The sequence below is a fragment of the Pristiophorus japonicus genome, chromosome 20 (assembly GCF_044704955.1).
Source record: "Pristiophorus japonicus isolate sPriJap1 chromosome 20, sPriJap1.hap1, whole genome shotgun sequence".
In the NCBI taxonomy this organism is placed as follows: domain Eukaryota; kingdom Metazoa; phylum Chordata; class Chondrichthyes; family Pristiophoridae; genus Pristiophorus; species Pristiophorus japonicus.
Genome location: NC_091996.1, coordinates 66,930,735 through 66,947,217, shown reverse-complemented (window position 1 = coordinate 66,947,217; position 16,483 = coordinate 66,930,735). Strand labels below are relative to the sequence as shown.

Here is a 16,483-nt window from a genome sequence, read left to right as displayed (position 1 = left end):
GCTGCAGGGCCCAAATGGCTTGCAGGCAGTGTGATTGCCAAAGAGGGGAATAGGGTTTTGGTAATTAAATTTACCAATGGACAAATTTGCCACAAACACATGGATCAAACTAAAAGGAGGTTCAGCAACCCCATAGAAGAAGCAGAGGAAGAACACGACATAGAGTTTACTCCACCACAGGTGACCGAACACCGGAACCAAGTGGAGGAGCACCCAGTCACTGTGGGCAGTCCGGACAGGCCTGAGGCACTGCAAACAGCAGACACTCAGGCCAGCGACCAACAACCGGAGCCCCAACTCAGGCGCTCTACAAGGGAGCATAAACCACCAGAGAGACTTAACCTGTGATCCCAATAAGACTTTGGAGGGGGAGGTGATGTCATGTATTCAACTGTCATTGTAACCCATGAATAAGCTGACCTAAGTTGTACACCTTGAGAACACTGACCACAGGGGGCCAACTTGTGGGAGACACTCCTAACCTGGACTTTCCCTTATCAAAGGGGAAGCTCCACCCACCGTCTGTCTCTTGAGTTCTTGGTAATAAAGGTAACTAGTCACAGAGTGATCTTCTCTCAAGTATGGGCCTCGTGTCCATTTATACTGTATAGTAAGGACATATTAATAGCCATGCCGGAGAGCAGTACTCCACTGTAGAGTACACCAGGGCACGTGCTGCCATATGGAGGGTTTGAGCGTCTGCTCCCCATGTGGATCCGGCAAGTTACTGGATCAAGTTGACCCTACTCTTTAGTTTCATTGAATATATTTAAGTTGGAGATAGATTTTTGAAAGATATTGGAGTTAAGGGTTATGGGGAGAGGGCAGGGAAGTGGAGTTGAGGTCAAGATCAGATCAGCCATGACCTTATTGAATGGCGGAGCAGGAAAAGGGGCCAAATGGCCTAGTCCTGCTCTTATTTTTTATGTTCTTCCCAAGGTTCTGGAGATGTTGTCTACATGACAGGGTGCAATCAAGCGTGACGCCTGCATAGGAGTGTTTTTTTTGGCATGGTTTACCTTTGCGCCACAAAACGAGATTTTCAAAGCTTGGTTTGCTTGATGGGTGTTGAGGTGTAATGTTGAGGTGACAGTCTTTTGCGGGTTTGGATGGAGTTGCCATTGGCGGAAGTAAGTAGGCCTCCACCCTCTGTAAATCACTAGTCAGGGTCTCTTCGGTGATGGATAGATTCGTGTTTTGCGTGGCCAAGGTAATGTCATCAGTGTATACGAACTTGCGGGACTCTATTTCGGGCAGATCACTGGTGTAAACGTTGAATAACATGGATGCCAGGACAGAATCCTGTGGGAATCCGTTGTTTAATGTCCTATATCTGCTCTCCTGGGTGCCAGAGTACATACGGAAGCGTCAGTTGCGAAGCATGTATTTGGGAAGATGGATCATTGTTCTGCAGGGTAAAATGGTGGAGAGTTTGAAAAGCAGTCCATGCTTGCATACTGGGTGATCGACGAGTGCTACAGTGGTCTTGAGCTGCTGCTGGAAGCCTGCATCGATGTGCGTTGTTAAAGCTACCACTTGGTCGCAGCAGTTGCGGCTGCTCTGGAAGCCTGCTTGCTCCTTAGGAATGGTTGGCACGATGATGGGGAGTATTAGCCTTTCCAGCACTTAATAATAAGTACAAAGTAAGGCGATTAGGCGGTAGCTGGAGGCTTCACAAGCATTCTCCTCCTGCTTCAGGAGGACCATTATTTTAATCTCCCTCCAAATAGGTAGAATTTTACCAGTTGCCAGTACCTCAGAGAAGGAGATCGACCATCAAAGTGAAGTATGCCTAATGCTGCGCTTCCACACTCATCATTGAACCAGGGTTGGCCTCCCACCTTGATGGTGATGTAGGAGTGAGGGATGTGCTGGGCCATGAAATTACAGATTGTGGTGCTTTTGATGACCCACAGCGCCTCATGGATGACCAGTTTTGCTCGATCTGTCCTTAGTCAGTCCCACTTAGCAGAATGGCAAACTGTACAATAGACAATGAGACAAGACTTTGTCTTCATAAGGACTTGTGTTATGGTCACTCCTACCAATGAAATTGCCTTCAGACATGTCTAAGACAGATAGATTGGTGATGATGTTAAATAAGTTACTTCCTCATGTTGATTCCCTCACCACCGGACACTGGCCCAGTCTGGCAGCTATGTCTTTCTGAATTTGGCAAGCTTGCTCTGCGATGATACTACCATTCTTAATGGTATATATTGAAACCTCCTACTCAGAGTACATTCTGTACCTTTGCTTCCCTCAAGCATCCTCCACATGATGTTCAATATGTTCAACTCCTTATTTAAGGAGGGATATACTTGCATTGGAGGCTGTTTAGAGAAGGTTCACTAGGTTGATTCATGAGATGAAGGGGTTGCCTTATGAAGAAAGTTTGAGCAGGTTGGGCCTATACTCATTGGAGTTTAGAAGAATGAGAGATGATCTTATTAAAACATATAAGATTCTGAGGGAGCTTGACAGGGTAGATGCAGAGAGGATGTTTCCACTCGTGGGGAAATCTAGAACTAGGGGGCATAGTTTCAGAATAAGGGGTCACCCATTTAAAACAGAGATGAGGAGGAATTTCTTAGAAACATAGAAACATAGAAAATAGGTGCAGGAGTAAGCCATTCGGCCCTTCGAGCCTGCACCACCATTCAATAAGATCATGGCTGATCATTCACCTCAGTACCCCTTTCCTGCTTTCTCTCCATACCTCTTAATCCCTTTAGCCGTAAGGGCCATATCTAACTAACTCCCTCTTGAATATATCCAACAAACTGGCATCAACAACTCTCTGCGGTAGAGAATTCCACAGGGTAACAACTCTCTGAGTGAAGAAGTTTCTCCTCATTTCATCCAAAATGGCTTACCCCTTATCCTTAGACTGTGTCCCCTGGTTCTGGACTTCCCCAACATCGAGAACATTCTTCCTGCATCTAACCTGTCCAGCCCCGTCAGAATTTTATATGTTTCTATGAGATCCCCTCTCATCCTTCTAAACTCCAGTGAATACAGACCCAGTTGATCCAGTCTCTCCTCGTATGTCAGTCCTGCCATCCCAGGAATCAGTCTGGTGAACCTTCGCTGCACTCCCTCAATAGCAAGAATGTCCTTCCTCAGATTAGGAGACCAAAACTGAACACAATATTCCAGGTGAGGCCTCACCAAGGCCCTGTACAACTGCAGGAAGACCTCCCTGCTCCTATACTCAAATCCCCTAGCTATGAAGGCCAACATACCTTTTGCCTTCTTTACCGCCTGCTATACCTGCATGCCAACTTTCAATGACTGATGTACCATGACACCCAGGTGTCGTTGCACCTCCCCTTTTCCTAATCTGCCCCAATTCAGATAATATTCTGCCTTCGTGTTTTTGCCACCAAAGTGGATAACCTCACATTTATCCACATTATACTGCATCTGCCATGCATTTGCCCACTCACCTAACCTGTCCAAGTCACCCTGCAGCCTCTTAGCATCCTCCTCACAGCTCACACCGCCACCCAGCTTAGTGTCATCTGCAAACTTGGAGATATTACATTCAATTCCTTCATCTAAATCATTGATGTATATTGTAAATTGCTGGGGTCTCAGCTCTGAGGGTCGTGAATCTTTGGAATTCTCTACCCCAGAAAGCAGTGGAGGCTGGGTCATTGAATATATTTAAGGAGGAGATAGACAGATTTTTGAACTATAGGGGAGTCAAGGGTTATGGGGAGCGGGCAGAAAAGTGGAGTTGAGTCCAAGGTCAGATCAGCAATGATCTCATTGAATGGCAGAGCAGGTTCGAGAGTCCAAATGGCCCACTGCTGCTCCTATTTCTTATGTTCTTATGGAGGAGTACTGATTTGTCAGTTTAGCTACAGAGAGCAAGTAGGTGGCAATCAGCAGGAGGCTTTGTTGAACTTGTTTGATTTGAAGTCATAAGACTTCCTGGGGTCCGGAGTCAATGTTGAGGATTCCCATCCAACTGTATACCACTGTGCCCCCATCCCTGGTGGGTGATTCCTGCTGGTGGGACAGGACATGCCTAGGGATGATGATACAGGAGTCTGGGATGTTGGCGGATAGATAATATTCTGTAAGTATGATTTTATCAAGCTATTGCTTGGCTAGTCTATGAGGCAGCTCTCCCAATTCAACGAGGAGGACATTGCAAGGTCGACTGGGCTGAGATTGCCAAAGTCTTGCTCTGATATGATATAAACAAAAACAAAACAAATTTAGATAGTTGACATTTGAAACAAAAACAAAACATACTGGAAACACAGCAGGTCTGTCTCCTCGTCAGAACTCAGCACTGATAAAGGGTCAACACCTAATCGTTAACTTATCTGTTCTTTCATAGAAACATAGAAAATAGGTACAGGAGTAGGCCATTCGGCCCTTCGAGCCTGCACCACCATTCAATATGATCATGGGGTACTGCACTTCAGTACCCCATTCCTGCTTTCTCTCCATACCCCTGATCCCTTTAGCCGTAAGGGCCACATCTAACTTCCTTTTGAATATATCTAATGAACTGGCCTCAACAACTTTCTGAAGTAGAGAATTCCACATGCTCACAACCCTCTGAGTGAAGAAGTTTCTTCTCATCTCAGTCCTAAATGGCTTATCCCTTATCCTTAGACTGTGATCCCTGGTTCTGGACTTCCCCAACATCGGGAACATTCTTCCTGCGTCTAACCTGTCCAATCCCGTCAGAATTTTATATCCACAGATGCTGACTGACCTGCTGAGTGTTTCTAGCATGTTCTGTTTATGTCCTTATACAATGCCTGGGGTCGTTGCTGATGGGTCCATTTGACTAAGCATGACATAGAGGGAGAAGAGCTGTTGAGCTGGGCTTGGAGTAATGAGGTATGAGAGGATTAACTAAACTGGATGTAGAGAGAGAGAACAGATTGATTCATTTAGACTGAGGGGACAAATTGAGCTGAGTTCTGAGTAAGACGGTACTGATTGATGTGGGTGTAGAGTGAGGGGGAGAGAGAGATGGATTCGAAAACAAAGTTATAAGATTACAATATCAAACACTGATTTTTTTTCAGGAGGTAGAGGTGCAGTCATAGGCCAGGATATAAGAATGTGACCACAGCGAAATGTGTCCTTACCTCAGTATAGCGAGTGACACGGCCTGCTTCCATGGACTGTCCTTTCTCATTCCAATACCGAACCCGGATCGAAAGAACAGCTCGCCTGTGGTGATGAGATCACACTTCTGAGAGGCCTCAAACTCCAGAACAGCTGAGTCCCAGATGAATGCGTGCAGTTTTCTGGAATGAAACAAACTCTGATGAGCAGCAGTCTGGAATCTTCCCCATCTGATCTCCTGCCTGCTGCTATGTCTATTAAAGGATCTGAATAGTGCCATCATCATAGGCGGTCCCTCAAACAAGGATGACTTGCTTGCACAAGAGTTCACAGGTGTTTCGATGAAGGACCCGATGTTCCAGTCCTGAACTCCAATTAAAGGGGTGGAAGATGCCATTGCGAGGATTTTTTTAACGTGTGGTGTTAAAAAACCACCACACAGGCTCGACAGAGCTAGGCCTTTATCCAGTGGCAAGGGTTGGAAACTGGACGACTGGGTACCTGCTCTGACAGCCCCATGGACATCTCCACACTACTAAAATGCTTGCAGGACTGCAGCAGAAGCATCTGTACAAACACGGCTCAAATTAATTTCATGTTTTGGCTATTCTGTGATTGAATTTAGCCATCAAAAGCTTCCAATGGACTTTACAACAATGTGCATCATTGCTTGATGCTGTGCTGTGATATACAGGCTATAGTCTGGAACCTTCCCTGTCTGCCATCTGTACATAAGAATCCAATCTTTTCTTACAAAGTCATGCCAGAAATTCAAGCCAACACAGACTGAAACGTGTTATATGGGGCAGACTGGAAGGTCACCTAGTTGGTACAGGGAACTCAGTGGAGAGTGTCCAATCTCCTAAATTGCAACAAGAATTCTGGGCAGTGCCCAGAGATCAACAGTTGTTGTGACCTTTTCATTTCTTAGAATTTTAACAAAGTGGATAAGCCACAACTGGAAGATATGATTTTTTTTCATACAGTAGCAGAAAAGTGGAATAGATTTCAATGTAAATAGTTAATGTTGGTGCTCTGGACAATATTTATCCCTCAACCAACATCACTAAAAAAACAGATTATCTGGTCATTATCACAATGCTGTTTGTGGGACCTTGCTGTGTACAAATTAGCTGCCATGTTTCCTACATTACAAGAGTGACTACACTTTAAAAGTACTTAATTGTCTGTAAAGCACTTTGGGACATCCTGAGGTCATGAAAGATGCTATAAAAATGCAAGTCTTTCTTTGTCTTTTTTTATATACAGGAAGAGACCTGCTTAGGCTTTCAGCTCTCCATTCTCGGAGATCTTAGTATAATCATAGCCAGAGAATCACCTGCAATGGCTTCGCTTCCCACTCCCGCATCGTTACCTCTGGTTCCCTCAAGGATCTATCTTTGGCCCCTCCTATTTCTCATCTACATGTTGCTCCTCAATGACATCATCCGAAAACACAGCGTTGGTTTGTACATGTACGCTGACGACACCCAGCTCTACCTCACCACCACCACCTCTCTCGACCCCTCCACAGTCTCTAAATTTTCAGACTGCTTATCCGACATCTAGTACTGGATGAGCAGAAATTTCATCCAACTGAATATTGGGAAGACCAAAGCCACTGGCGTCGATCCTTGCTACAAACTCCGTTACCTAGCCACCGACAACATCCCTCTCCCTAGCATCTATCTGAGGCTGAACCAGACTGTTCGCAACCTTGGTGTCATATTTGACCATGAGATGAGCTTCCAACCACATATCCATGCCATAGCTAAGACTGCCTATTTCCAGCTCTGTAACAATGCCTGGCTCTGCCCCTGCCTCAGCTATGCTGCTGAAACCTTCATCCATGCCTTTGTTACCTCTAGACTTGACTATTCTAACACACTCCTGGCTGGCTTCCCACATTTTACCCTCTGTAAACTTGAGGTCATCCAAAACTCTGCTGCCCATGCAAGTTCCATTCATCCATCACATCTGTGCTCACTGACCTACATTGGTTCCCATTTAAGCAATGCTCAATTTTAAAATTCCCATCCTTGTTTTCAAATCCCTCCATGGCCTCACCCCTCCCTATCTCTGCAATCTCCTCCAGCCCCACAATCCACCAAGATATCTGCACCCCTCTAATTCTGCCCTCTTGAACATCCCTGATTTTAATCGCACCACCATTGGTGGCCGTGCCTTTAGCTGCCAAGGCACTAAGCTTTGGAATTCTCTCCCTAAACCTACCTCCGCCTCTCTACCTCTCTTTCCTCCTTTAAGACTCTCTTTAAAATCTACCACTCATCGACCATAATCTCTCCTTATGCGGCTCGGTATCAAATTTTTATCTCGTAATACTCCTGTGAAGCGCCTTGGCACTATATAAATACAAGTTGCTTTTGTTGTAGTACTCCAGGTGTACACAGGGCATGTTCTGTCTAGGCTTTAACATTTTTGTTCTCATCTGACATCAACACAGTAGTCTTTTCATCAGGCTTCACTGGATAGTGACCAAGAGTGGGAGCCTTGGCTGATGTTTCTCCCTTCACTAGCCCAGTGATACTGAAGTCAATCATGTGCCCAATTGCTGCACCAGCTGAGATCAGCTAACATTATCAACCCAACATTATCAGGGACCACCCTGACCTGTATCGCTCAGAATCAAAATGTGCATTAACTTATCCACAGCATGTAGTGCATTATCTACTGCATCACCCACTGCATCACCTGCAACATGCACTGCATCATCTGCAATTCAAAGACCAGACCCTCAAATCTGCCACCAAGCTCATGGTCTACAGGGCTGTAGTAATACCCGCCCTCCTGTATGGCTCAGAGACATGGACAATGTACAGTAGACACCTCAAGTTGCTGGAGAAATACCACCAGCGATGTCTTCATAAGATCCTGCAAATCCCCCGGGAGGACAGACGCACCAACGTTAACGTCCTCGACCAGGCCAACATCCCCAGCATTGAAGCACTGACCACACTTGATCAGCTCCGCTGGGCAGGCAACATTGTTCGCATGCCAGACATGAGACTCCCAAAGCAAGTGCTCTACTCGGAACTCCTTCACGGCAAACGAACCAAAGGTGAACAGAGGAAACGTTACAAGGACACCCTCAAAGCCTCCTTGATAAAGTGTAACTGACACCTGGGAGTCCCTGGCCAAAGACCACCCTAAGTGGAGGAAGTGCATCTGGGAGGGCACTGAGCACCTCGAGTCATGCAGAAATCAAGCGCAGGCAGTGGAAGGAGCATGCAACAAACCAGTCCCACCCACCCTTTCCCTCAACAACTGTCTGTCCCACCTGTGATAGGGACTGTGGTTCTCATAGTGGACTGTTCAGTCACCTAAGTACTCATTTTAAGAGTGGAAGCAAGTCTTCCTCGATTCCGAGGGACTGCCTATGATGATGATGATGACCTGCAACTTGCAATGCATTAACCACTGCATCACCTGCAACATGCACTGCATCACTCTCAATATGCACTGTATTGACCACTGCTTCACCCATTGCAACATGCACAGAATTTACTGCATTTTCTATAACATGCATTCACTGCATTAACCACAGGCACCATACCAGCAGCCCTCCAGAATCTCACCCAAGTGCCCCAATTTTTTAATATGTGAGTTTAGAGAGTGAGTGGGGGGGGAAATTGCTTAGAGTCGCAGCTCATGAAGCTGTACATCCATTAGTTGCACATGCCTAACTGGACTGCTACTCACCAACCTTTCTTTGCTTTGTAGGCCAAGATGGCACATAACCGTCAGAAGCAACAGAGAATGGGAGGTGGAAACGCACAACTGTGGCAGCTCAGCGATGTGGAGGAAAGGGTTCTGCGGCTAACGGGGCCGCGGGTTGGCTGCCCAGTGGCCGTCGGCACTATCGATCCCGCTGGGGGCAGTGTTGGTAAGTGAAGGCCTTCCTTTGATGCCATCTGGCCGGAATTCGACAAATGCCTATCAGAAACGTGGTCAGCAATGTGTGCACCTTGGTTGCGGCATGGTGGACCCCACTCCCTCATCTTTACACCACTTTTGTCCCATTTATGTTTGCAGATGGTGCCCTGGAGGCGGACCAGCCCGTGCCTGAGCCCTCAGAGCCAAGTGAGGGAGGAGGAGGATGGCGAGGGAGAGACAGTTCCAAACACCACGTCACTGCTTCTCACCCTCGCACACACCAGCTCAGATACTGTGAGGACGTGTTCTAAACAGCTTAGTATAGGAGAGGGGTCTGCACTGGGTGATGCACCGGGGCCTAGCGGGCTGCAGCATGGTTAAGGGCAAAGAGAATCTCTGGAGCCAGCTCCCCAGAGGGCAAGTTCGCATGTGTTCTACTGCACAGGACTCAGATGAGCACCTTGATGGGGAGGCGTTCGCACAAAGGGCGCCGGCCATGCACTCCGACATGGCAAGGGTGCCCGAGAGCCTCAGTAAGTGGTAAGGAGCATGGAGGAGTCTGCCTCCTGCATTGCAGACAAATCTGCACACACCATGGAGCTCATCATTGCCAGTGTGCAGACGATGGTGGACTCCCAGAGAGACCAAGCGGATCCAGACCTCATGATGCATGTTATGGGCGATGTGGCAGCTGCCATTGCAGCACAGGTGGAAGTGACCCAACGTCTTAGTGCTGTAATGGAGAGGATGGCTGGTAGCATGGACGCTCAGACTGCTCTCACTCAGTTTCAGCAAGATGATACGCAGCGTCCTTCTGCTGTCATGCAGTCAGTGGCTGGTGCCATCGAGTCTCTGACTGCTCTCATGCAGTCTCAGCTGGATGCCACACGAGCTCTGACTGCTGCCATCGCCACTGGGTCCACCACAGTCCACCGGGGATCTCACGGTGTTGCAGCAGCCCACCCACCTGTGCTGCAGCAGATTGGTGGGGATGCTGAGGTTCTGCCCTGGGGGAGTGGCGCTGGGTCATTGGAGCAGGAACCTGCTATCCTCTCTCAGGATGACAGCATTCCTGATCCCAGCCCTGCCACTCTGTCATTTCAACCAGCCATGGCTGCCATCCAACCAATCCAGACTGCTGGCGCCAAGGCTGAGGTGGCCCAATCTGCAGCCGGCCAGAGCTGGTCGAGAGCGACCTAGAAGGACATCTGTAACATCTGGAGATGAAAGAGAGCAGCCTTCCAGCAACCAAGCTGCAGCCACAGGGGAGACTCTGCGGCGTAGTTAAGCGTAGGTTGATGTAAAAGGGGCTTAAAGGAATGCACAAGCGTGAATGAGAATGTTGGTGTTGTTGATGCAGGTTATTGTTCTATAAATGTTGATTGGAAACTTTAATATCTGTTGCTGTGTCTCATTTCAGTGTGTGGAATGATGTGTGAAAAGGCTCATTGTTGTGGGCATGGGAATGCACAGAGGAAGCTGGTAGTGGCGACCAACTTATTGGAAACGAGCATCAATTAGACAATCCCGGACATCCCTCGCAGGATCAGGATGGCGAGGCTGCCTCCTGCGTGGTGCCGGAACCTCCTCCTGCTCCTCTTCCTCCACCTCCTGATTCGCCTCCTTCTTCTCCTCCTCCTCCTGTTCCGCCTCCTCCTCCTCCTCCTGCTCCACCTCTTTCTTCTCCTCTTCCTCCTCCTCCTCCTCCTTCTCCACGTCCTGCTGCTCCTCCTCCTCCTCCACCTCCTCCTCTTCCTCCTCCTCTTCCTCCTCCTCCTCCTGCTCCACCTCTTTCTTCTCCTCTTCCTCCTCCTCCTCCTCCTTCTCCACCTCCTGCTGCTCCTCCTCCTCCTCCACCTCCACCTCTTCCTCCTCCTCTTCCTCCTCCTCCTCCTGCTCCACCTCTTTCTTCTCCTCTTCCTCCTCCTCCTCCTCCGTCTCCACCTCCTGCTGCTCCTCCTCCTCCTCCTCTTCCTCCTCCTCCTCCTGCTGCTCCTCCTCCTCCTCTTGCTCCTCCTCCTTCTTCTCCTCATCTTCTTCCTCCTCCTCCTCCTCTGCCACCTCCTCCTCCTGCTCCACCTCCTCCTCCTCCTGCTCCTCCTCCTTCTTCTCCTCCTCTTCTTCCTCCTCCTCCTCCGCCACCTCCTCCTCCTCCTGCTCCTCCTCCTCCTGCTCCACCTCCTCCTCCTGCTCCTCCCCCTCAGGTGTTACGTCCACATCATCAGTCAATGGCTGTGCCTTCAGGATTGCCAGGTTGTGAAGCATGCAGCAGATGACAATAAATAGGGACACCTGGTCAGGTGAATACCTCAGGACACCTCCTGAGCGAACCAGGCAGTGGAACCGCTGTTTCAGGATTCCAATGGTCTGCTCAATGATGCACCTAGTGGGCGAATGAGTGCTGGGTAGGAGTGGTGGGGTTGCGAAGGGAAGTCAGGAGCCAGGTGCGTAGCGGGTAGCCCTTGACTCCGAGGAGCCAGCCGCGACCTTCATTTGGTGGCTGAAACAGACCTGGCACACCGGTCTGCCGCAGGATGAAGACATCGTGGCTGCTGCCAGGATAGTGGGCTTCAATGGCCATGATTTGGCTTTTATGGTCGCACACCAACTGCACATTGAGTGAGTGGTATCCCTTCTGGTTTCGGAAGATCTCCGGAATGTTCAGCGTGCCCTCAATGTGACGTGGGTGCAGTCTATGGCACCCTGAACCCGGGGGAAGCCCGTTATCCTGAAGAAGTCAATTGACCGCTCCAACTGCTTCTCTCTGATATTTGGAAATGAGATGTAGTCCCTCCTCCTCTTGTACAGAGCATCTGTGACCTGACGGATGGAGCAAAGTGCATTAACCCGGGATATGTTGGAGATGGCTGCTGTGACTCCTTGGAAAGGTCCAGTGGCTTAGAAATTCAGGGCGATGGTGACCTTCATTGCCACTGAAAGAGCCATCTTCACCTTTACTTTAGGCTCCAGGTCTGTCTGCAGGAGATAGCGCAGCTCCGTCACCATGTCCTTCCGCAGACACTGGTCATCATTGAGGTCGATGTAGGAAACCTGTTGTCGGAAGACCCTTGCAGTATAGGGTCTTCTGCCACCAAGTCTGTGTCTGCATCTTGCTCTGCCACCTTCCTCATCCCCTTCTGCCCCCTGGTCATGCTGCTCCTGACCCTCTACATCCTGGTGCTGCTGCACATCTGCCTCCTGGTCATGCTGCCTTCTTCTCTCCATGTCCCTCTCCCGGTGGCTCTGGGTGTCCGCGTTCCTGCCCCTCCTCCTTGCTGCATGCCCTTCGCCACGTCCTTCTCTATGTCCAGCTATATGGCCATCTCCATCTGAGTGTGCCATCCTATCTGTGCCTCTCTCCTGCTGCCTCTGCGTCTGTACTGCCAGCACCGCTCTCTTCTGTGAACCATATTGCGGTACAGAATGTGGAGGATATGGTCCACTGCCAGGACTGAGCCCATTACTCGCAAGCAGTGGGCTATCTGCTAATGCTAGCTATTGGAGCAAGTTTAGGTATTGCAGGCTGTGCAAACTGAGGCCCAGTAATTGGTGAAGGTGGAATCAGATGCAAAATGTAGAAAGCCTCAATCTGGAAGCAAATTTTGGCTGACAACAATGGTGGCAGCTACAGCACGCCTTTAAATACTGCTGGCAGTTTAGATTGCTGGTCTGACAGTGAAAGAGAAAGCTGCCGCTGGCACCGACTTTGCATTCAGTGGGCGATTTCAGGGCAATATCTCTTCCGGGGCAGGGACCAGGCAGAGCGCACGGTGATGACATATTTTTTGCTGTGCGCAGACGAGCAGTGTAAATGTCGGTGGAGCGGGTGGGTAACCTTTTGCACCTGCGGAAATTAGGAGGACAATGTTCCAATCATCGTTGAGACCGCCCCAACTGGGCGGGAACTCATTTCCACCGTGGTAACGACCCTTAAAAAAGGGGAAAATTTCAGCCCCTAAGTGCCTTCGGGCTATTTGACTGTGGAGGTCACCACAGCCAAGTCTAACTATTTACCTCACTAGCCCTGGCGCAGATGAATACGTGGCTTGAGCAGTGGTGCAGCAGGGAGGGATTCAAATTCCTGGGGCATTGGAACCGGTTCTGGGGGAGGTGGGACCAGTACAAACCGGACGGTCTGCACCTGGGCAGGACCGGAACCAATGTCCTAGGGGGAGTGTTTGCTAGTGCTGTTGGGGAGGATTTAAACTAATATGGCAGGGGGATGGGAACCAATGCAGGGAGACAGAGGGAAACAAAAAGGAGGCAAAAGCAAAAGACAGAAAGGAGATGAGGAAAAGTGGAGGGCAGAGAAACCCAAGGCAAAGAACAAAAAGGGCCACTGTACAGCAAAATTCTAAAAGGACAAAGGGTGTTAAAAAAACAAGTCTGAAGGCTTTGTGTCTTAATGCAAGGAGTATCTGCAATAAGGTCGATGAATTAATTGTGCAAATAGATGTTAACAAATATGATGTGATTGGGATTACGGAGACGTGGCTCCAGGATGATCAGGGCTGGGAACTCAACATTCAGGGGTATTCAACATTCAAGAAGGATAGAATAAAAGGAAAAGGAGGTGGGGTAGCATTGCTGGTTAAAGAGGAGATTAATGCAATAGTTAGGAAAGACATTAGCTTGGATGATGTGGAATCTATATGGGTAGAGCTGCAGAACACCAAAGGGCAAAAAACGTTAGTAGGAGTTGTGTACAGACCTCCAAACAGTAATAGGGATGTTGGGGAGGGCATCAAACAGGAAATTAGGGGTGCATGCAATAAAGGTGTAGCAGTTATAATGGGTGACTTTAATATGCACATAGATTGGGCTAGCCAAACTGGAAGCAATACAGTGGAGGAGGATTTCCTGGAGTGCATAAGGGATGGTTTTCTAGACCAATATGTTGAGGAACCAGCTAGGGGGGAGGCCATCTTAGACTGGGTGTTGTGTAATGAGAGAGGATTAATTAGCAATCTCGTTGTGCGAGGCCTCTTGGGGAAGAGTGACCATAATATGGTGGAATTCTGCATTAGGATGGAGAATGAAACAGTAAATTCAGAGACCATGGTCCAGAACTTAAAGAAGGGTAACTTTGAAGGTATGAGACGTGAATTGGCTAGGATAGATTGGCGAATGATACTTAGGGGGTTGACTGTGGATGGGCAATGGCAGACATTTAGAGACCGCATGGATGAATTACAACAATTGTACATTCCTGTCTGGCGTAAAAATAAAAAAGGGAAGGTGGCTCAACCGTGGCTATCAAGGGAAATCAGGGATAGTATTAAAGCCAAGAAAGTGGCATACAAATTGGCCAGAAATAGCAGCGAACCTGGGGACTGGGAGAAATTTAGAACTCAGCAGAGGAGGACAAAGGGTTTGATTAGGGCAGGGAAAATGGAGTACGAGAAGAAGCTTGCAGGGAACATTAAGGTGGATTGCAAAAGTTTCTATAGGTATGTAAAGAGAAAAAGGTTGGTGAAGACAAACGTAGGTCCCCTGCAGTCAGAATCAGGGGAAGTCATAACGGGGAACAAAGAAATGGCAGACCAATTGAACAAGTACTTTGGTTCGGTATTCACTAAGGAGGATACAAACAACTTTCCGGATATAAAAGGGGTCAGAGGGTCTAGTAAGGAGGGGGAACTGAGGGAAATCTTTATTAGTCGGGAAATTGTGTTGGGGAAATTGATGGGATTGAAGGCCGATAAATCTCCAGGGCCTGATGGACTGCATCCCAGAGTACTTAAGGAGGTGGCCTTGGAAATAGCGGATGCATTGACAGTCATTTTCCAACATTCCATTGACTCTGGATCAGTTCGTATGGAGTGGAGGGTAGCCAATGTAACCCCACTTTTTAAAAAAGGAGGGAGAGAGAAAACACGGAATTATAGACCGGTCAGCCTGACCTCAGTAGTGGGTAAAATGATGGAATCAATTATTAAGGATGTCATAGCAGTGCATCTGGAAAATGGTGACATGATAGGTCCAAGTCAGCATGGATTTGTGAAAGGGAAATCATGCTTGACAAATCTTCTGGAACTTTTTGAGGATGTTTCCAGTAAAGTGGACAAAGGAGAACCAGTTGATGTGGTATATTTGGACTTTCAAAAGGCTTTCGACAAGGTCCCACACAAGAGATTAATGTGCAAAGTTAAAGCAAATGGGATTGGGGGTAGTGTGCTGACGTGGATTGAGAACTGGTTGTCAGACAGGAAGCAAAGAGTAGGAGTAAACGGGTACTTTTCAGAATGGCAGGCAGTGACTAGTGGGGTGCCGCAAGGTTCTGTGCTGGGGCCCCAGCTGTTTACATTGTACATTAATGATTTAGACGAGGGGATTAAATGCAGTATCTCCAAATTTGCGGATGACACTAAGTTGGGTGGCAGTGTGAGCTGCGAGGAGGATGCTATTAGGCTGCAGAGTGACTTGGATAGGTTAGGTGAGTGGGCAAATGCATGGCAGATGAAGTATAATGTGGATAAATGTGAGGTTATCCACTTTGGTGGTAAAAACAGAGAGACAGAATATTATCTGAATGGTGACAGATTAGGAAAAGGGAAGGTGCAACGAGACCTGGGTGTCATGGTACATCAGTCATTGAAGGTTAGCATGCAGGTACAGCAGGCGGTTAAGAAAGCAAATGGCATGTTGGCCTTCATAGCGAGGGGATTTGAATACAGGGGCAGGGAGGTGTTGCTACAGTTGTACAGGGCCTTGGTGAGGCCACACCTGGAGTATTGTGTACAGTTTTGGTCTCCTAACTTGAGGAAGGACATTCTTGCTATTGAGGGAGTGCAGCGAAGATTCACCAGACTGATTCCCGGGATGGCGGGACTGACCTATCAAGAAAGACTGGATCAACTGGGCTTGTATTCACTGGAGTTCAGAAGAATGAGAGGGGACCTCATGGAAACGTTTAAAATTCTGACGGGTTTAGACAGGTTAGATGCAGGAAGAATGTTCCCAATGTTGGGGAAGTCCAGAACCACGGGTCACAGTCTGAGGATAAGGGGTAAGCCATTTAGGACCGAGATGAGGAGAAACTTCTTCACCCAGAGAGTGGTGAACCTGTGGAATTCTCTACCACAGAAAGTAGTTGAGGCCAATTCACTAAATATATTCAAAAGGGAGTTAGATGAAGTCCTTACTACTCAGGGGATCAAGGGTTATGGCGAGAAAGCAGGAAGGGGGTACTGAAGTTTCATGTTCAGCCATGAACTCATTGAATGGCGGTGCAGGCTAGAAGGGCTGAATGGCCTGCTCCTGCACCTATTTTCTATGTTTCTATGTTTCTATGTAAAGCAAATTGTAGCAACACCAATGCTGCTCTGTTTGAGATCGCTTAACTCAATAAATCCCAGAAATCAAATGTGAGCCATTCTGGTCTGCAAAGTTCAGTGCCACACAGGGCAGAATCCCATTATTTTGTATACGTCTACAGAATGACCCATTCCAGGAGCAGTGTGAGGAGGATTAAGATCCCCTGGGGTTG

At 48.2% G+C, this 16,483-nt stretch overlaps 1 protein-coding gene across 1 annotated transcript in view; it reads right to left on the bottom strand.

The window, feature by feature from the left end:
- LOC139232955 (glutamate receptor ionotropic, NMDA 1) overlaps positions 1-16,483 on the bottom strand; it is a 395,631-nt gene that overhangs the window by 67,545 nt on the left and 311,603 nt on the right. The window contains exon 17 of the mRNA XM_070863452.1: positions 5,121-5,282. Coding sequence (XP_070719553.1) covers positions 5,121-5,282 — 162 coding nt within the window. The remainder of the gene's footprint in view (positions 1-5,120; positions 5,283-16,483) is intronic.